A 22,261-nucleotide genomic window follows, 5' to 3' on the forward strand; every position below is an offset into this window, starting at 1 on the left:
GCGGATTCTGAATCCCTTTAAGAATTTGGACAGGCTCCGTTACAGGGCTGTTTTGCTGAGCTCCTTCTGCCACTGGAGGTGTACAAGGGCCCTTATATGCATTATGAGTCCATCCAAGGACCATTCACCAGCTGGTTGTGGTGGACCAGGCTTTAAATCACATTTCTTTCATGACTTTCACGCCTTTTTCCGGCCTAGAACACAATACCAGGTAGCCTTCAAAGCCCCCGAATCGGCTTCCTCAACCACTCAGCAACTTGTTTGGAATGTAATACTTTATCTGACACAATTATGAAACCAAATCCCTGCCATGCTCTGCTAGCCAATTCAGGTAACTTAATTATCTGTCAGCCTTTTGGAATTTAAGTGAATAAGCCTCTTTCAACAACTAAATGCCCACTTTTAAACTCAAAATGAAATTTACAAAGTTTGTTGAAAAGGAGCTTTAAAAGGAGAAACCATGTATTTTTACTTAGTTTTTTAGACAGTTCCCACTTACAACATACTTAATTTTATTTCATAATTCTAATTCCTCCAAATAAAATTATTTCTTACACAAACCTGTCTGACTCCCTGACATGTGTTGCAGATATTTCCACTTGGTGTCTGCTATGTTTGTGCTTCACTGGGGCTGCCAAATGCTGACTAAGCCATTCATGCTCCCAGCAGGGCTCTCCTCAGGTTCAGACTGGGCAGCTATCTTCATCTTTCCATCATATTTAGTTAACATCTTTTGTGCTTTGTATAACTGTAAACAGTATTTTATTTGTAACTTCATAAGTCATAAAAAGATGACAAAATTTTAAACATACACTTAATAACACATGAAAATAGAGATAAGAAAAGACAAAGCAAAAAATCTCTGTTTTTTCGAGTCATCATTTCTCCTTTTTTTTTCCTTTGGAGGGTGAGAGTAGAAATGATTTCTGATGAATTTCTCTCATGCAACTGAAAAATTCCCACAGCTGAAAGGCTGACTGTCTCAGCCACAGAGCTGACAAAAGTTTCCTTGCACTGAGGAATGTGAGGAAAGTCAAAGAAGAATGAAGCCCTACTTATTTCCTGCTTGATGTTATGCAGGTTTTAAAAAGATGTCATCGAAGACAAGTTTGGGGAGTTTCTTGGTGACTTTGTGGTTGAAGACTCAGTGTTGTCACTGCTGTGGCTCAGGTTCAATCCCTGGTCTGGGAATTTTTGCATGTGGTGGTCATGGCCAAAAACAAACAAACAAACAAACAAACAAAAACAAAGGGAAAGGAGGAAAGGAAAGGAGGAAGGGAGAGAGAGAAAGGAAGAAGAGAAAAGAAAAGCAAGCAAGCAAGCCAAAGAAAAAAAGAAAGAAAGAAAGAAAAAGAAATGAGTTCCCGTTGTGGCACAGTGGAAAGGAATCTGACTAGGAACAATGAGGGGGCGGGTTCGATCCCCGGCCTCACTCAGTGGGTTAAGGATCCGGCATTGTCGTGAGCTGTGGTGTAGGTCACAGATGTGGCTCGGATCTGGCGTTGCTGTGGCTCTGGCGTAGGCCAGCGGCTACAGCTCCAATTAGACCCCTAGCCTGGGAACTTCCATATGCAACGGGTGTGGCCCTAAAGAGACAGAAAAGAGGGAAAGAGGGAAAGAGAGAGAGAGGAAGGAAGGAAGGAAGGAAGGAAGGAAGGAAGGAAGGAAGGAAGGAAGGAAGGAAGAAAGAAAGAAAGAAAGAAAGAAAGAAAGAAAGAAAGAAAGAAAGAAAGAAAGAAAGAAAGAAAGAGAGAAAAAGAGAGAGAGAGAAAAAGAGAGAGAGAAAAAAAGAAGGAAAGAAAAAAATTTTCAAGGACTTCTGGGTTCTGCTATTGATGTAAATTTCAGCAGTTAGGCTTAGATAGGACCTTAGTGTGATTCCATGAATTCATCCTTCCAATGAAATTCACTGCCACCTCTGGTGTGCCAGTCTTTGTGCTCAATACTTGGGACCCAAAGTTGAATTAGACATGGTTCCTGTTTTCTTCATAGCCCCTTGTTGAGGCCTGTGCAATCCACAGGCCTCAAATTAGATGGATAAGAAACTGGATTTTACCAGTTCACCCAGGAATCTTCATTCTTTGGAAAGCTGACTCATCCTAAATAAATCACAACGGAGTGTAAATCAGAATGTCTGAGCTGGCTCAACACCCCTAACAATTCCTTCTCTACTCACCAGCCAGAGAAATTCCTCTCACCCTGGTCTAGTATCCTCCCTTCCACCATGAATCCGCACCAGCTCATTACATATGTGTGCATATTTATGCATATATTTTTATTCTAAGTGCATATATATATATATACAAACACACACAAGTGTATCTGTCTACACACACACACACACACATATATATTTAAGTATATAATTGACTCATAAACAACATGAGTTTGAACAGCACAGGCCCACTTTTTTCCACTAGATACTATGGTACTATATGATCCACAATTGGTTGAGTCTTTGGATACTGGGAACTGTGGCTACAACCATAAATTATACAGAAATTTTCCACCCTATAGAGAGGGTCATCACCCTTAACTCCATGTTGTTCGAGGGTCAACTTTGTATACATACATATGTATATATAATACACACTAAGTATGTACATACTTATGTATACACATTAAGTATAAGTACATATATATTAGTGGGAAGAAAGATGTGTGTGTGTATATATGTATATTCAAGTTAGTACTTGCTATGCATGGAAGATGCTATCATCTAAACATCTAAATGGCTAGTGCCCAACACTGAGGTAGGTATAGTTATCTTACTCAATATAGACTACATGTTGATCTTATAAGACAGGTATTACTGTACTAATTTTGTGATGCAGAAACAGAAGCCGGCAGATGCTAAATTGCTCAAGGTCACACAGCCAGCAAGGGGTGAAGCCCAGACTCCAGCAGGCCTACCTGATTTCAAAGACCTTCCAGTTCAGTGATCTTGATCTCATTTGAATGTTATTGAAGGCTGGCTTTGCTTCTTAGGTCAGTAGCACTTTATTCTATTTATTCTAGATGTCCAACAGTTATTTACGGTCATCTATCTACCTTTCCCAGATAATTTTTCTAGAAACTTTGGATGCAATTTCTTCAATTTGGTTTCTTAACCATGGACGGAGCAGAAATTTTGAATAATCTGTTAGGATCTAAACACATCACAGGTTGGTTATTTCATCATTGTCTCATCGAAAAAAAGAAAGAAACCCTAACATTTTTCTTTCTTCCTTTCCTTTTTTTTTCCTTCTTCCTTTTTTTTTTTTTTTTTGGCTGCATCCACGGCATATGAAAGTTCCCAGGCCAAGGCCTAAATCCAAGCTGCAGCTGTGACTTATGCCACAGCTGCAGCAATGCCAGATCTTTAACCCACTGAGCCATAGCAGGAATTCCTATTCTTTCTTATTGAATTATTTTCTTTCTTCTATTTATTCCTAATATAAAAGCATCATATATTAAGCCTGATGCACTCATACATAGTGAGAAGAAACATATGCATATACTAATTATCAGGAAATATGATATGTACAGTAATAGAAATTTATTCAAAATACAGTTCCATGTCTTGGCTATTGAAAATAGCACTGCAATGAACATCGGAGTACATATGTCTTTGTAGGTCATGGTTTTCTCTGGAGAGGTGCCCAGGGGTGGAATTGCTGAATCAAATGGTACTTCTATTTTTAGTTTTCTGAGGAATCTCCATACTGTTTTCCACAGTGGTTGTACCAACTTACAATTCCACCAACAGTGTAATAGGGTTCCTTTTTCTCCACACCCTCTCCAGCACTTACTGTTTGTAGACTTTTGGATGATGGCCATTCTGGCTGGTGTAAGGTGATCCTCCTAGTGGGTTTGATTTGCATTTCTCTAATAATGAGTGATGTTGAACATCTTTTCATGTGCTTTTTGGCCATCCATATGTCTTTGGAGAACTTCTGTTTAGATCTTCTGCCCATTTTTGGATGGGGTTGTTTGTTTTTTTGGTATGGAGCTGCAGAAGTTGTTTATAAATTTTGGAGATGAATCTCTTGTCCATTGATTCACTTGCAAAGATCTCCCATTCTGTGGGTTGTCTTTTTGTTTTGTTTAGGGTTTCCTTTGCTGTGCAGAAACTTTCAAGTTTGATTAGGAAACAATCATATGTCCATCGACAGAGGAGTGGATCAAGAAGAGGTGGTACATACACACAATGGAATATTACTCAGCCATTAAAATGAATGAAATATCAGCATTTTTAGCCACATGGATGGACCTAAAAATTATCATGCTAAGCGAAGCCGGCCATACGATGAGACACCAACATCAAATGCTTTCACTGACATGTGGAATCTGAAAAAAGGACAGAATGAACTTCTTTGCAGAACAGATGCTGACTCACAGACATTGAAAAACTTTTTGTCTCCGGAGGAGACAGTTTCGGGGGTGGGGGGATGTGCTTGGGTTGTGGGATGGAAATCCTGTGAAATTGGATTGTGATGATCATTATACAACTACCAATGTGATAAATTCATTGAATAATAATAAAAAATTAAAAAAAGAATATATTGGGTAAACAAAACAAAGCAAAAAATACAGTCCCAGCCCAGAGGAGGGTATGATTAACTCTGTCCTGAAGAGGGTGGGACCAGGGAATCTTTCACACAGATGCATGATCTAAGTGTTAAGGACAAATAGGCAAGAAAAAGAGAGATGGTTCAGGGACAGAGCACAGAGTAGAAAAAGCCCAAGGGCATCTTCGTTGGCTACAGATTCCTATACCAGTGATTACTAATGCAATATTCATGAGTGGAATGGAGATGTAGAAAGGTCAGAGCAGAACAAGCACTGTATTGCTATTGGCAAAGTGTGTGCTGTTTCCAAAGACAAGTGTCCTGCTGCTGTCGGCACTGTTACAGCGGAAGGTGAGGCAGCTGCGGGGATGGCACCAAGCCAATCCACGCTGATGGAGAGACTTCTCTGTCCTAAAAATTATGATACTAAATGATTAATTTTTATCAGTATCATTTCTATTCATTATAAAAGCCATTTGACACGGCACAAATCAGAGCAAGGCTGTGTTGCAGAACATTTTTCTCACAAATATTTACTGCAAGGAGGATGGAATCTTCATAATGAGTTACACCAACCCCTGATACTGGGGATGAGGTCCACCTCCCCACCTCCCGAAGCACATGGCTGCACAAGATCAGATTCTGTCAACAAAGAGCAAGGAGGAAATGGTTGGGCAGGCACTTAATAATGTCACTAGAGAGTGAATAAGAATATTAAAAAAAAAAAGAAGGGAAAAAAAAGAATATGAAGGGACCATTAGATTGACATTTACATATAGTACAAATGAGGCATCTATGTTCTAATGAAGAAGGAACATTGTATATTTTCTTTCTCATGCAGGTCATTCATATAATGCTTTGCAAAGAGCTTTTTGTTGGTTTTCATTTTGTTTTACTGTACCTTTGTCTATAATCTTCAAAACGGTGCTTTATAAATATTAGTGCTTTTATTTTTTTTATTTTTTTTATTTATTTTTTTATTTTTTATTTTTTTTAATTTTCCCACTGTACAGCAAGGGGGTCAGGTTATCCTTACATGTATACATTACAATTACATTTTTCCTCCACCCTTTCTTCTGTTGCAACATGAGTATCTACACAAAGTTCTCAATGCTATTCAGCAGGATCTCCTTGTAAATCTATTCTAAGTTGTGTCTGATAAGCCCAAGCTCCCCATCCCTCCCACTCCCTCCCCCTCCCATCAGGCAGCCACAAGTCTCTTCTCCAAGTCCATGATTTTCTTTTCTGAGGAGATGTTCATTTGTACTGGATATTAGATTCCAGTTATAAGTGATATCATATGGTATTTGTCTTTGTCTTTCTGGCTCATTTCACTCAGGATGAGATTCTCTAGCTCCATCCATGTTGCTGCAAATGGCATTATGTCATTCTTTTTTATGGCTGAGTAGTATTCCATTGTGTATATATACCACACTCTTGGGCATCTATCCGGACAAAACTCTACTTAAAATATTAGTGCTTTTAGATTTCAATTTGTCAACTGCAAGATGCAGGAGATTTAAATTTGCCTTCATTCATTCAACATCTGAATACCTGCAGAAGGCAAAAGAATTTGTTTTCTGGTAGTCATTTCTTTAATTAAAAATGGTAAATACCCTGATCACCTATGTGGGAAAAGAATCTGAAAAAAGAATGGATATATGCATATGTACAACTGATGCGCTTTGCTCTACATCTGAAGCTAACACAACATTGTAAGTCAACTATACTCCAATAAAAAAATTTTAAATGGTAAATAAAAATGTTTCTTTTGGAACAGAAGATTAGAAGCCACCAGGGTTCTTGGAAGACCTCCAATAAAGCCACCTATTCAGTCTGGATCACCTGTTTATCTGTGGACTATTATGTGAGAAATAAAGAAATATCTATCTTCTTTGAGGAACTTTTTTTTGTCTAGTTTTGCTTTTTGGCTACATCCGCAGCATGCAGAAGTTCCCACTGCAGTGACAACACCAGATCCTTGATGCACTGAACCACAAGAGAACTCCTGAGAGACTGTATTTTGGAGTCTATTTATTGCAACAGCCTGCCTTAACTAGCAGACTCAGAGCTATTTTGGAAGTGGGGGGAAAATCTTCCAATTTTGTCACAAGAAACTACAATTTAGAATTTTGTATAAAGTCTACAGGTCTTTCTAAAGAAAAGTTGATTGTTAATCAAATATTATTTGAAGCTCTGTTTAGGTGAAAATGGTGGATTACCACTGCCCATTTTAGCATCGACTCTTGTCTTTGAAATTTCTTGGCTGTATGACTAGATGCTTCTCTGTTTGTGACTTATGTTTTCCCTCTACCACAGGCACTGCGATATTTTCAGGCAGGCAGAGGGAGGATCCCTGGCTAACCTTTAAAAGGAGGGGTGAAATGTAGATCATGGACTCTTTTCATAAAGAGACTAATTTATCTGGTGAAAGTACTACGGAGCATTCGGTTCTTTAAATCAAAGATGTAGATCAAGGCTGATAAAAAGGCATCCTACAGATGGAAGAATGCTGAGTGGATTCGATGAGTTAATACATGTAGGACTTAGAACAGTAGTGGCAAACGGTAAATGTGCACTTAAGTTTGGATATTAGTATTATGCCACTTGTCCAAGGTCACAACTACTAAGTGAAGGCATAGATGCACCTCCTACACTGACCTTTCATGTTTGTTTGTTTACACATTTTTGTCTGTTTTTTTGTTCCACATCTTTTTTTTTTTTGTCTTTTGTCTTTTTAGGGCTGCACCCAAGGCACATGGAGGTTCCCAGGCTAGGGGTCTAATCGGAGCTGTTGCTGCCGGCCTACACCACAGCAACAGCAATGCCAGATCCGAGCCACATCTGTGAGCTACACCACAGCTCACGGCAATGCCGGATCCTTAACCCACTGAGCGAGGCCAGAGATCAAACCCACAACCTTATGGTTCCTAGTCGGATTCGTTTCCTCTGCGCCACAGCAGAACTCCTTGTTCCACATCTTTGAGACTTCCTTGATTTTTACCTTCCATATGACCAACTCAATCTTCAATCATGCTTATTACTCATTCAATTTTTTAGTAAATTTATAAAATTTTGGCAATAATTTTTAATCTCCAAATTTTTTTCTATTGCCACAATAGCTTATTTTTTTCATGGCAACATGTTCTTGTATCATGGATGTAATATCCTCTCTCTCCCTGAGGACACTACCAAAATTATTTTTTAAATTCTCTTTGGTTTTCCGCATTATTTCTATTTTTTTTCTGGAGTTACCTGTTCTGTTTGCTTAATGTTGGTCCTTTTCCTTTCTTCTATTGATTCTTCTCAAATATCTAATGATGTTGCACTGGCCATTTATACTTATGAATAAAACTTTAGGTCATTTGTTTGGGGAATTAGCATGATTTTCCTCTGCGGCTATGTGGGTCTTTCTTTCCAGCAGGCCCTCTCCTGAGGACCGACTGCATCCTTGTGTCAGTGTGCTGGTGGTATTGACAGGCTTCACTCTGGAGTTCATGGATAAAGAGTAGACATACAGCCTGAAGACATCCTCCACTTACTGCAAAGGAGGAGGTGACTGCAGCTGTGGAAGCCTTTAGTGTTATTTCTTTTCTGAGCAGATCTCTTCCTCTCTAGTCTCTCTTCATATCTCCTCCCATTCAGGAGGTGAGAGGGGTGGTCCCAGGGCACTTGCAGCTCTACTTCTCTTTCTGATCCCTGCTTAAGGCCTTTTTCCAGGCAGATAAGGTACGTTCTTAAAGGGTGAGTGTCAGCATGTATCCTGCGGCTAAATGCTACTGTGCCATATGCGGTTTTTCATTAATAAGTAATGATTGCCCATGTGACCCATATTTTTCAGCCCCCAGCTTCCTCTCTTACCATGGTTAATTCCACTCTTATTGTTTAGATTCCATGATGGCAGACACATAAAGATAACTTTTTACTGTACAACCGCTATATTTTCAATTTATCTCTGTATCGCTTTATAATCACTTGTATGGATTTGGAAGTGTGTGCTTGGCCTGTTGTCTAGATTATAAATATTATTTAAATTCCTATAAGAAACTTAAAAACATACATTCCCTATTGTCTTCCTGAAGTTTCTATTTCGGCTTGACTATCTACACAGGTTTACTTTGAAAAGCTGACAATGACGAAGTATGTCTGCCGATGTCACAGATACGTATAATAAACCGAAAAAGGGAGCACAAAAATATGGTGGTAGTGTCACCTAGTTGTGCCAATAACACAAATCTAGGCTTCAGAGGTCCTGAAACAGCTTCAAACTCCCATTACATTGAGATATAATTTAAAGGACCAGATGTTACCTCCTACCATTCTCATGTGGTTAGTTACCCTACTGGATCCCTGAGACAATGAGAGGGATCCTCAATTCTGATCCTTCCATCTTTTTCAAGCCTAGTCACTCTGGGTCCTCATTAAGAAATGAGGGAGTGGTTTCAAAGGTCCTGGAAACAACTGTTCAGGGAGGCCCAACACTCTTCCAGGATTCCCTACCTGCAGCTCGCTAGGTACTATTGTTATTTGAAGCTGAAGATCAGTGTCTGAGCTACAACATTTGATCCTCCCATGTCAGCTGTGAATGCCAGAGGGATAAGGGGTGTGTGTGTGTGTGTGTGTGTGTGTGTGTGTGTACTCATAGATCTGTACTGGGAGGCAAGAACTGGCTGTTGTTCTACAGTAAGAGGCTAGTTGACATTCATTGAATATTGTGGGCAGGCCCCTGAAAACGTGTATGTGGGAATACAAAGCTCATAGATATTTTTTCCTTAGTGCCAAACTGAGGAGCTGAATTTGGAAATTTGGATGAAAACTCTCTTCCCTCTTTGCAAACACAACCTGCTATGGACTGAATATTGTGTTCCCTCCAAATTCATAGGTTGTAATATCCCCAGCGTGATGGTGATGGGAAGTGGGGCCGGTGGGAAATGATTGGGTCCTGAGGAGGAGGCCCTCATGAATGGGATTCATGCCCTTACAAAACACACCCAGAGAGCCCTCGCACCCTCTTCCTGTGTCCTTCTCACTGAGAGGACAATGACATGTCAGCAGTCTGTAACCTGGAAGAGTCAGCAGAACCCAACCATGTTGGCACCCTGATCCCAGAATCTAGCCTCCAGAACTGTGAGAAATAGATTCATGCTGTGTATAAGCCACTAGTCTATGATACTTTGTTACAGCAGCCCAAGCGAAGACATAACCTAATTGTATTTTATAAATGAAAATAAGATAAGAAAAATGGTATGGAAAGGAACATCTGTACAGTTAGAAACAATGAGTAAAAGAGCTGCTTGTTTCTCTTTAAATGAGCATGTCATCTTCACATGAAGTTCAGCTTTCCCTCTCTGCCACAGAGGTCTCTGAACTTGATGATCATATTCCAGATATTTGAGTATGTAGCCCAGTGTGGTTTCCTTTGTTTGTTTATGTATGTACAACTGTAGTGCCTGTGAATATATGATGAATATTAACATTTATCTTTGCATAGGTTTTATAATATGTGGAGTAAAAAATTAAATGAGAAAACAAATTTGAAAAGTGTCTCTCCACATCCTAAGAATTTTTTTTTTTTTTTTTTGCTTTTTAGGGACACACCTGTGGCATACAGAAGTTTCCCAGGCTAGGGGTCAAATCAGAGCTGTAGCTGCTAGCCTATGCCACAGGGGATCCGAACCATGTCTGCGACCTACACCACAGCTCAGGGCAACGCCAGATCCTTAACCCACTTAGTGAGGCCAGGGATCAAACCTGCATCCTCATGAACATTAGTCAGGTTCACTTCCACTGAGTCACAAAGGGAACTCCCCCACCTTAAAAAATTTAGTACATTGCCTATTTCTTATATCCTTTCAATTGGATTCATTACTTATATTTTAAAACTTTGTATAGTGGAAACGTAAAAAAAAGTATCCATAAAAATATAATATATCCCATGTACCCAATCCTATTTAATCTATATCCCCATATCTTTCCCATCTAAGTTATTTTGAAGAAAATCCCAGATATAGAATAATTAATTAGGAGTTCCCCTCGGGGCTCAGTGGTTAACGAATCCAACTAGGAACTATGAGGTTGCAGGTTCGATCCCTGGCCTTGCTCAGTGGGTTAAGGATCCAGCGTTGCCGTGAGCTGTGGTGTAGGTTGCAGACGCGGCTCGGATCCCAGTGTTGCTGTAGCTCTGGCGTAGGCCGGCGGTTGCAGCTCCAATTAGACCCCTAGCCTGGGAACCTCCATATGCCGTGGGTGTGGCCCTAGAAAAGACAAAAAAAAATTATTAATTACATCATGCTCTACCCAAATAACATAAAAGAAATGAATGAAGGAAGAAACAGAGAAAGAAAAAAGAAAATGAATGAATGACTGAATGAAGGAGGAACATAGTTTGGTTTTTATTTTATTCTTGTAAATTCAAAAGAATTTACATTTGAATTACCTGGTGCAAATTAATTTGCTTTATTTTGAAACAATCCCAGTTAATGAGTATTTACCATCAAAGAGTTCTGCTTTTGTTTTTGTTTTGTTTTTTTGCCACACCTGCTGCATGTAGGGGTTCCCAGGCCAGGGATCAAACCTGTGCTGCAATTGCAGCCTGTGCCTCAGCTGTGGCAACACTGGATCCTTAATCCTCCGCGCTACAAGGGAACTTCCTCAGAGTTCAGTTCTCCTAGAAACCCATTGGCTCGGATGCCTGGGTAGTTCAAATACTTTAAGATGGAATTCAGACTCTGTAGAGGCATTTGCTCTTACTCAGATGGTGGATGTTACAGAACCAGGACCAGAACCACCATACTCTGGGTTTCCTTACCACTTAAAACCAACAAACAGAATAAAACTCAGTGTTTTTCTGACCTTTGATTTTATTGTGTTGTCTTTCCACTTTGCCTAGAAGACTTCAAAAAAGAGAAAAACGTAAAACTACGGAGATTAAATATCAGCATATAGCAATGACCAAATTTCACCAATAATCAGGTAACTTTCTTACAGTCTCAGATACAGATAATCAATTCCTAAGCTCACAAATACAGGACCTCATTCTTTTGGGCTCTGGATGAAAAGACATGGGTTTATCCTGAGGCCAAGGCATTTTGCTTACTGACTTGGACTCTGTTGACCTCCAGAGGGAGCCCTATAGCAGCCAAATCTGAGGCTCACCAGTGAAAGGGCCAAAATTAGTTTGGCCTGCTGAGGCAATGTTTAGGGAGTGTGGCAACATTCCTGATAACCAAGATTCAAATGTTGGCATTCAATGGTAGCAATTTCAGAATAGTGAGCATCTTCTATAAGTAAGCAAATTTGGTGCTCTACCAATGTAGCCTTCTGAATCTATGGGCAAGAGTAAGTATTCAAGCAAATCAATCTCAAATACAACCAGCTGCATCTCCTATATTTCTACAAATAGCAATCATTAAGTCCGGCCAACTGTATACCTGGGAAATTGTTTGAGCTAAAAGCATATAGTAACATTGAGTAACACGACTCTGAAAAGCTTCAAAAGCCCACCTTGGTGGTACTTTATGATGTACATGTTACATTAGCCATTGTGAGACCCTGAAACTCATCAATCTCATCTACAATGTCTTTGGTGGAAGGAAGATTGATTTGGAAAAAAATCTACCCCTGGTTAATATACAGGAGCAAGGGATCTGTTATAAAAAATTAATAGAACCTCTAAAGTCTTTTTTTTTTTTGTCTTTTTGTCTTTTTGCCTTTTCTAGGGCCCCTCCCACGGCACATGGAAGTTCCCAGGCTAGGAGTCCAACCGGAGCTGTAGCCACTGGCCTATGCCAGAGCCACAGCAATACAGGATCCAAGCCGCGTCTGTGACCTACACCACAGCTCACAGCAACGCCGGATCGTTAACCCACTGAGCAAGGCCAGGGATCGAACCCACAACCTCATGGTTCCTATTCAGATTCGTTAACCACTGCGCCACGATGGGAACCCCAAGAACCTCTAAAGTCTTAACATTAGTCCACTAGTTTTGAACTGCTATTGCGATTTAATAATAATTTAATAACTATTAACAATTTAATAATTCCTGCAGTGCTTTGGGCTCATCCCACAGCCTTATAGTTTTGGAGTTTGCATTCTGTTAAGGGTTTTTTATCTTAAGCTCTGAGAATGAGAATGGTGAACACAGTACTACTGCTTCATATTTATCTAATACTTTCATCCAAAACAGTCTAAAGAGCTTTAAAGAGTAGGTACACTTGTCAGTTAGATATCATATTTATTTTTGCCACAAGGCAGGTTATTATTAAACAAGTACCTTACTTGTGAACTCATGTACAATGCATGTGTAATGTACAATGCTTTTTAAACATGGTTTATTTGAAAAAAGAAAATCCTCCTACAAACTTAGAACCATTTAGATTATATAAAATTGATATTTTATGATTAGAATTTACAGTTCAGAAAGCTATGGTTTCTAATCATAAAATATCAATTTTTTCAGTATCACTCAAAAGTATTATCTGATAAGACTGACTGTTTATCTGCGACATGCCATTCTACTCTGTCCTTCTGAGATAACAAACACACAGGTTAAGCAGAAAGGATATGGGGAGCAGGAAGAACCCGGGCCAAGAAAACCAGTGGCACTGTTTTGGCATCACAGAGAAATGGTAAGGAAAACAGGCTGGCTTTCAGAGGCCTCTAATTCATTTTTAAACAAACTGCAAGTAAAAATGCCAAATATTATGCACCTGTTTCTTAACCCAACCAGACTTCATCTTTTGCATTCTGACTTCTTGCTTTTTCTTCCTAGCAAATAGCAAAGTACAATATGCCCATTGTGAACGATTAACTTGGTGATGTGTCTGAAAGGTAAGGGCTATGGCTTACTATGGCTGATACTTACTGTGGCTGATACATCTGGTGCTATTTTATATACTCCTGTAACACACTGCTTTCAGCTACCCTGGCTTACTTCCAATGGAAACTGGGGAGTCAAAACAGAGACTCCTCTGAGAGCAGAGTGTAACTGAACATGCAGTGCAAGAGCGTGGTCTTGACTCAATCACAGGGCCACTGCCTGGGGCTGATTCAATAAGGCACAACAGTGGGACACAGAGGAACCAGATAACAAGCCTTCCCCGTACCATCCCTGTACTTGCAGGTTGTGAAGGGGAAACTACTATGTTTAGCAAGTGTTGTTTGATTTCATCAGTCCTCAGGAAAGATAGAATGAATGAAATAGTGACACAAACCAGATCTGTTTAAGCAGGTTATGCTTGCTAATTTTGATAAGAGGACTTTAAAAACATATAGATTCCATGGGGAAAAAAAAAGTCAAACTCTGAGAAATGGAGCAGAATGTTGGTTGCCAGGGGTTGTGGAGTGTTAGTAGTCGAAGGGTACAAACTTCTAGTTTTAAGACTAACAAGTTCGGGGATCTAATTACAACATGCTGGTTAGAGCTGATCGGGTTGTATCATGTACTTGAATGCTGCTAAGAGAGAGGAGATCTTAAAAATTCCCACCACAAAAAAGAAATGGTAACTATGTGACTGGATGGAGATGGTAGCTAATGCTCTGGGGGTAATCACTTTGCAATATATAAACGAATCAAATCAACACGTGTGCCACCTTACAATTACACAATGTTGTGTGTAATTACATCTCAATAATGTTGAAGGGGGATTACGTTAAAAAAAATACATATATCGATACCTCGCACCCTCAGATTCTGAAGTTTGGGCTCAGACTCTCTAATCCTGAGTAATTATGCTAGGCAACCGAGTTTGAGAATTAAGGTAGTCAGCCTAGATTTTCAAATACACCTCCAAATTCTACTCAGATGTTTAGTTTTAAATCTATTTTTTCTCCTTAAGCTTTAGGCAAAGACAAAACAGGATACCTCTTCCTTTCCCAGGCCTTTATATTCACAGAGGGAGTGTTCAATACTTTCTTGTATTGCTTACCAAACATTTGTTTCATTTGACAAACGAAGACACAAACCCAGAGATGTTAAGGACCTAGTTCAAGGTTATACAGTAAACTAGTTGGAGCGCTGGGGCTAGAAAGCTGGCTGTTTTAGCCTCTACGGTCAGCTGACCATTCCTTTTCTTCTCTTTTTCCCCCAGCTTTACCTCCATTCATGAGAAGGAAAAACAGAGGAATCTAGGGGATTTTTTTGGAATCACTAGATCCTACATTAGGGCCTATAATTTCTTATTATAAAATATTTTTTAAAAATCTATTTCTCGGAGTTCCCATCGTGGCACAGTGGAAACGAATCTGACCAGGAACCATGAGGTTGTGGGTTCGATCCCTAGCCTCACTCAGTGGGTTAAGGATCCAGTGTTGGTGTGAGCTGTGGTGTAGGTTGCAGATCTGTGGCTCTGGTGTAGGCCAGCGGGTGTAGCTCCGATTAGACCCCGAGGCTGGGAACCTCCATAGGCCCCTGGTGCAGCCCTAAAAAGACAAAAAGACCAAAAAAAAAAAATCCATTTCTCTCAAGGGCTGCCTTACAGTTTTGTGGGGTATTTGATTTACTCATATAAATAATATGCTTAGTGAGGGCCCACAACCTGATAGACTATGGATGGCTTTATGTAATTTAGGAAGGAGATACCTCAGCCTCTGACCATGACCATCGTGAAGTAGAAGATAAATATCAGCCCTTCAAAGCAGAAATGATGGTTCTCTAATAACAGAAATCTCTTTCCAAGTAGCTTGAACATCTCTATACCCTGTTACTCTCTGAGGGACATAAAAACCGCAATGGAGTGTTTACTAAAATAGTGAAAGCAGTGTAATAAAAGTCATAAGAATTGTGAGAGCAATGGCACATTTCACAAGAGTTAGCATAGCTCAGAGTAAACTTGAGAACTGTTAATTGCCTCAAAGTGAAGTGAGGATGCCCATCTGGATCCGGCTAGGAGGCAACTTTCTAGTTAGGGTGTCAAGTTTAGCACCAACTTCCAAATGTGCACAGGAAGCTGCAGGATCCAGAATTTGAGGCTAAACAGCTCTATCTCCTTCGTCCTTGCCCACCACTTCATTTCTTTCTTTTTTTTTTTTGTCTTTTTGCTATTTCTTGGGCCACTCCCGTGGCATATGGAGGTTCCTAGGCTAGGGGTCGAATGGGAGCTGTAGCCACCAGCCTACGCCAGAGCCACAGCAACGCAGGATCCGAGCCGCATCTGCAACCACTTCATTTCTGAATCTACAAAGAGCTGTGAATCGCGAAGGGCAGGATCTATCAGCATTCATTACAACTTCAAAGGCAGCAGGCTTCCAGGTTCAATGAAAGGTGTTTAGGGTTTTTTTTAAAGCAATAATGACATAGGCTATTTTTCAATGAAATGTAAACTATTTTCTTTCTTTCTTTTTTTTCTTTTTGGGGCCGCACCTGTGGGGCATATGGAGGTTCCCAGGCTAGGGGTCAAATCGGAGCTGTAGCTGCTGGCCTATGCCACAGCCACAGCAACTCGTGATCCGAGCTGTGTCTGTGACCTACACCACAGTTCACGGCAATGCCAGATCCTTAACCCACTGAGCGAGGCCAGGGATCGAACCTGCATCCTCATGGATGCTAGTCAGATTTGTTTCTGCTTAACCACGGTGTGAACTCCCAAACTATTTTCAATATTTCAATGAAATGACCTATTTCAGAGCACACACACACACACAAAACACTGGAAATAGCCTTGTCTCATGACCTAGAAGTAGCAATAGAGAATCTAAAGGGAAACAGAGATAGATCTCTGGAAAGATAAAGTTTAGTGTGTTTATTTTTCTTCCAGGGCTCCAGATAGTTGCCTTGGCAGGCAGACTGCTCTAAAACTGCCCCCCTTCTGAGGACTCAGAGGTGTTTACAGAAATCGAAAGTTCCAGCAGTACATTTCCATGAGCTCATTACCACTTCCTTTAGATTTTGCATGTACGAGGGAATATTCATGCAGTATAAACCCCTGCTTTGAGCTTTTGTTTTAATTACAAACAAAGCAGCACAAGTCAAATATGTGAATACTGCAACGTCAGAACATCTTTTTAGAATCCTTGCTTTGGTCACTATTATTGAAAGCAACCCCAATGCCATTTCTTGCCTGTCTCTTTATGCTAATCGGCCTGGCCCACTCAGCTCCTCCCCCTTCCAGCCTCCCTTAAGAACTGTTCACTTTCAGCTGTCACGGAGGGTAACTTAAACCAGGCTTAGAAATCACTTGATTTAACTCAGCAGCACTTTTTTTTTTTTTCTTTGTGTATGTATGACTCTAGCAGACATCTCTAAATACTCAGGACATTAGATTTCAAGTCCGCAGAGAGAGTCGAAAATTGCAAAACTGTAATCTGTTAGGAAGAGTTACTTTGCAGGATTTTATATTATAAGGGGGCATGTTTCAATGTGCTTTTAAATGGAAGAAGAATTAATTGTGCTTTTATCCAAATGAATTGGCATCTTTATATGCAGAAGAAGCTACAAGTTGGTAAACACATATTTTAAGAATCATGACTAGGAAACATTTGAAAATTCATTAGAGAAGTAAATATTTTTCCATGCAAGGACAGGATCTGCCTATACCTCTGTGGTTCTGGGTGTTGTGTGAAGACCACTGCAGGTGACTGGCCAAGGGAAGGAAATACCCTAGTGATACGGGAGCCACAGCCATACTGCCAGCACCATGTCTACCATACAAAGCAAAGGCAGCAGCCACCTGTTCAACAGTTTGCACACCTGTAGATGGAAACTTCCAGAGAACCAGCAACATCAAGGTGAGTCAGGCTAATGGGTTGTGAGTTCTGTGATCTCTTGTGCATCTGCATACCTGGAAGGATGGTGGGCCGGGGAAGTACCTGGGGGATCTCTGTTGTGAAATGCTTTGTGATCTTAACATTTTTAAACTCTGAGAATAGATATAATAGTGATGCATAAGGGTGAGTTAACTTGGACTCAGCATCAGTTTTCAAAGGATCATGGAAGACTATCCAGAATGCATACTGGAATTGTCATTCTGAAACTTACATGCTTACATTTCCAGCCACTGCCATTTTTCGAGAGTATTTTGCATTTTGTGTAGTTCAATACATTGATCTGGGCAAGGCTGTACCAGCTACAGGGGGAATTTGCTAAGAATGACTTGAAGTCTGGAACTTTCTCCCTTGTCCTACCATGGGACTTAAAGTTTAAACTTAATTTTTTTGGACTTAAAGTTTAAGCTTAATTTTGTCTGGCTCTCCAGCTCATTCATTCATGGGTACAATAAATATATTCTTGACTCTTTCCCTTTTATGATTCTGGAACAGCTGGGGGCAGACAGGGAAAAGTGTCACATTTCACATGATGGGCACACATTCAAACTGAATTACCTAACTTCAGCCATTTTCACTATCTATCTTCTAAAATTTCAAATCCACTACTCAGTCAGCTATATCAGTTAGTGGCAGAGGTTGACATGAATAGGTAGGATGACACCTCCAATCCATTCTGTGAGGGACACCAAGGAACCTGCAGAAAAGCCTGGGTGCTATCATGGATGACGATACCCCGTAGAGGCTAAGGATTTAACCCAGATACTTCTAACTTTTCCTCAATACCCTGGGATGGATCTGTCTATGTATGGACCTAGGCTACAAGCTCTTTGCTTAGTTTTCCATAGACACAGTTTTATATTTCAGTGGGGTGGGCAGTGTTGGCTGTTTCACTTCCAAGGTGGCCACTGTGTGCTAACATTTGCGTGAATGTGTCAGTCGCCTCCCTGCTTCAGTTCCAGGATGACATGCTCTACTCCTAGTTTAGTGTGAGTAGAAAGTACTTCATACTAAATGACAAAAAGAGAATACTTTTAAGGCCCCTTTGCACCATCAGGGCTAATATTTTGAACTAACTGCCTTAGAATATAAAGTCCTAGAACATGCCAGAGTTTACTCATAGCACTGTAAAATGTACTCCTCTATTAATAGAAAATCCTAATTCCTCATAGGTTTTTTTATTTGCTGCTCATTTTGTTTGAAATGTTTAAAGCTACCTCCCCTCCCCCACAATTGTTGACGTACTATTTATTATAGAAACTTGGTAAGGAGGAGCATAAAGAAGATAGCAAACATCACCTGTAAAAATCACCACCCAAAGACAGCTGCTATTAACATTCTAATGTATAGTCTTCTAGCCTTTCCTTCCATGCACATGTACCGATTATTCTGTTGCTTAATTTGTTTAAACAAAAATACTTATTTTTTACATAGAGTTTGCAAGCTTTTTTTTTTTTTTTTTCCTTTTTCGGGCCGTACCCGCGGCATATGGAGGTTCCCAGGCTCGGGGTCTAATCGGAGCTACAGCTGCTGGCCTGTGCCACAGGCACAGCAATGCGAGATCCGAGCCTCATCTGTGACCTACACCACAATTCACAGCAATGCCGGGGATCCTTAACCTACTGAACGAGGCCAGGGATCGAACCCACAACCTCATGGTTCCTAGTCAGATTCATTTCTGCTACACCAAGATGGGAACCCCTGCAAGCTGTTTTTTAACTCAATAGATTATGAACAAATTCCCATGTATATATTCTTCTACAACCCTATTTTTAATAGTTGTATACTATTCCTTCCTATGAATGTAGCAAAATTCCCTTAGGCAATTCACTGCTCCTGGACATTTCATTGATTCTTAATTTTTCACTATCACAAACAACGCTATGTTTAACATACACTAATGGATAAGTCATTGCAGAGATAACATTATTTTCTTGGAATACATTCTTAGAGGTAGAATTGTGGGATCAAAACCCTTTGTATGTGTGTTTCTAAGATTTTTTTTTTTTTTGAGAGGGGCAAATGGCCATCTCATCAGCAGTGCAGAGATATATTCTCAGTAATACTGGGTATTATTTAAAAAAAATTTTTTTACAGCTTTATAAGTGGAAAATAGTATCCCACTGTTGTTTCAATTTAAGGCATGCTATCTTGATGGTCTCTCCCTTACTGGCCATATCCAAAGCAGCCTGGAAATATAATTATGATGACATACTTCCCAAAATATCAACAAGACTAGAAGTCTGGTCTCCTTTCACAGACCAAAGCTTTTGCCTAGAATGTTTTGAAAGCAACAATATTCTTCCACAGCGAGTCTCAAAATATCTGCCCACATAAACCACGATCCATAAAGTTGTGAAGCATGCTAATTCAACCCAGACTGGTCACTGACTGCTACAAAAAAAATGTCATCTAGAGAACTGAGTTGACAAGTGACACTGGGCAGAGTTTTCTTTCCAGTTACTGTCCTGGAATTTTAGTGTTCATTCAGTGCAGTGGCCCTGACTTTTCTATATTTGCATCTTGCTATGATGCAAAGTTCAACAAAGGTCCAAGGAAGCAAAGCCATTCGTTTCAGAGAGTGAGGTCTGGCTGTGGATATATTCACTGAGGTAATCTGAGTTTGTGGCTTTGGCCCGCCCTGAGCCAGACTAAGATTCCAGCATACAGGCCAGGATTAATTCACATTACACTCTTCTGAGGCATGACCAGATTCGACACATACATATTTTCCAACCCTCCATGCTAGAGGCAATAGTGCTTTATGTTGAGTCTGAAGTATTTAACTCTTTCTACCCAGTCACTCACAGAATTTACTTTTTGAGTGACCACATAGATAAAAGTCAGTTATTCTTCAGCAATTATCTGGACATTGACGATGCAAAACACTGTCAGATGCTGGGTATGTACATTGAACCAAGCCTACTAAGCTATGTGGTTTCCTGTCCACACAGACTTTACACGCTATGGCAACGGATGCTATACTAGTCCAGAACAGAAGTCCAGAAGGCTCCTCTTCCTATTGTTGTTCAATCTATGATAGTTCAAATCAATTGATCTATAACATTGATCTGAGACCACATTTGTAGACACTAATTTATATGTCTGTAAGGCCTCAACACAGTTCAGTACACACTGTATGTACTAGGCAGATTTAACCATCCTTGGGTTTATAATGCTCTGAAATTCACAAACTGGTTTCACATTATCTTATTTAATTCTTATAACAACTACATAAAGTAGTATTCTCAAGTTTCTCTACAGAAACAGAGCCAAGAGGAGGTACACATACATGTGTGCACACACAAACACAACCTATATGTATCTATATACATATATGTGCATACATGTGTATACACATGTATTTGTATAAATGCATACATATACATATATATGTATACATCCTGTTGGTTCTGCTTCTTTTGAAAACCTTGAATAATACAGTCCCTCATCTGATTGATATGCAAATTACATAAAATACTGTGTGTGAAATTACTTTGGTAACTTCAAAGCACATACATATATACATACTCTGTATGTATGTGTGTGTGGATATAGATATAGATATTGAGGGAGGGGAGTTCCCGTCGTGGCGCAGTGGTTAACAAATCTGACTAGGAACCATGAGGTTGCAGGTTCGATCCCTGGCCTTGCTCAGTGGGTTAAGGATCCGGCGTTGCCGTGAGCTGTGGTGTAGGTTGCAGACGCAGTTGGGATCCTGCATTGCTGTGGCTCTGGCATAGGCCGGTGGCTACAGCTCTGATTCCACCCCTAGCCTGGGAACCTCCATATGCCGCGGGAGTGGCCCAGGAAATGGCAAAAAGAAAAAAAAAGAAGATATTGAGGGAAGGAGATTATTTTTAAAAATTGACTCGCACAATTACAGAGGCTGGCAAGTCCAAAGTCTGCTTTGTAGACCAGCAGGTTAGAGATCCATGTGAAGACCCAACCAATGTTGCAGTTGAAGTCCAAAGGCATAACTGCCTTTTCCTCGGGAGAGGTCAATCTTTAGTTCTAGTTAGGCTTTCAACTGATTGGATGAGCCTCACTAACATTATGGAGGGTGATCTGTTTAACTTAATGTCCACCAATTTAAATGTACATATATCATTCAAAAAACTCTCATAGAAACATCTAGAATAACGTTTGACCAAATAGCTGGCACTGTGGTGCAGCCAATTCTGACAGGAGCTATAACTTGGATGATTCTTGAGGATATTATGTATGCTAAGTGAAATAAGTTGGTCACAAAAAGACAAATACTGTATTATTCCACTAACAGAGTTGATAAATTCCTAGAGGAGAAAGTAGAATGGGGGTTCCCAGAAGCGTGGGCAGGGACAGGAGGAAGGGTGAATGGGGGGGGGTCATTGTTTAATGGTGTAGAATTTCAGTTTAGCAAGGTGAAAGAGTTCTGGAGACTGATTACACAACAATGTGAGCAAAGTTAAAACTACTGCATTGTACATTTTAAAATGGTTAAGATGGTACATTTTATGGTATGTGTACTTTACCACAATTTTTTTTAAAGGTATGGCTGCCCAAAGCCATCCCTAATTACATTTCTTAAGGTAGACTTAAAACAAAAACAAAAGTAAAGATAAATAAAAAACTCCTTCAGTTTCCAACTTGCATTCATTTATTTATTTGGCTATGGTGTGCAGTAGCTTGATGTGGGATCTTGGTTCCCAGACCAAGGACTGAACCCAGGCCACAGCAGTGAAAGAGCTGAATCCTAAACACTAGACCACCAGGGAACCCCTCATTTTCCTTCTTCTAAAACCAAAGCTAGGAGGAAATATTTTACTCATCTCTGAATTCCCAAAAGCTATTCCTTTGAAAACATTAATAACATTAATAAAACATTAATTGATAAAATTAAAAAATCCTAACAAGGTTTAATCAATAAAAAAGGGACAGAACATATTATCATTATCAGGAATGATACAGAG

General features: G+C 39.9%; 1 protein-coding gene across 1 annotated transcript in view; it reads left to right on the forward strand.

Moving 5' to 3' along the window:
* The first annotated feature begins 16,541 nt into the window (after positions 1-16,541).
* RANBP3L (RAN binding protein 3 like) overlaps positions 16,542-22,261 on the forward strand; it is a 48,544-nt gene continuing 42,824 nt past the window's right edge. The window contains exon 1 of the mRNA XM_047767027.1: positions 16,542-17,273. Coding sequence (XP_047622983.1) covers positions 17,183-17,273 — 91 coding nt within the window. The 5' untranslated portion in view covers positions 16,542-17,182. The remainder of the gene's footprint in view (positions 17,274-22,261) is intronic.

This window comes from Phacochoerus africanus, chromosome 1, assembly GCF_016906955.1.
Source record: "Phacochoerus africanus isolate WHEZ1 chromosome 1, ROS_Pafr_v1, whole genome shotgun sequence".
NCBI classification, from domain to species: domain Eukaryota; kingdom Metazoa; phylum Chordata; class Mammalia; order Artiodactyla; family Suidae; genus Phacochoerus; species Phacochoerus africanus.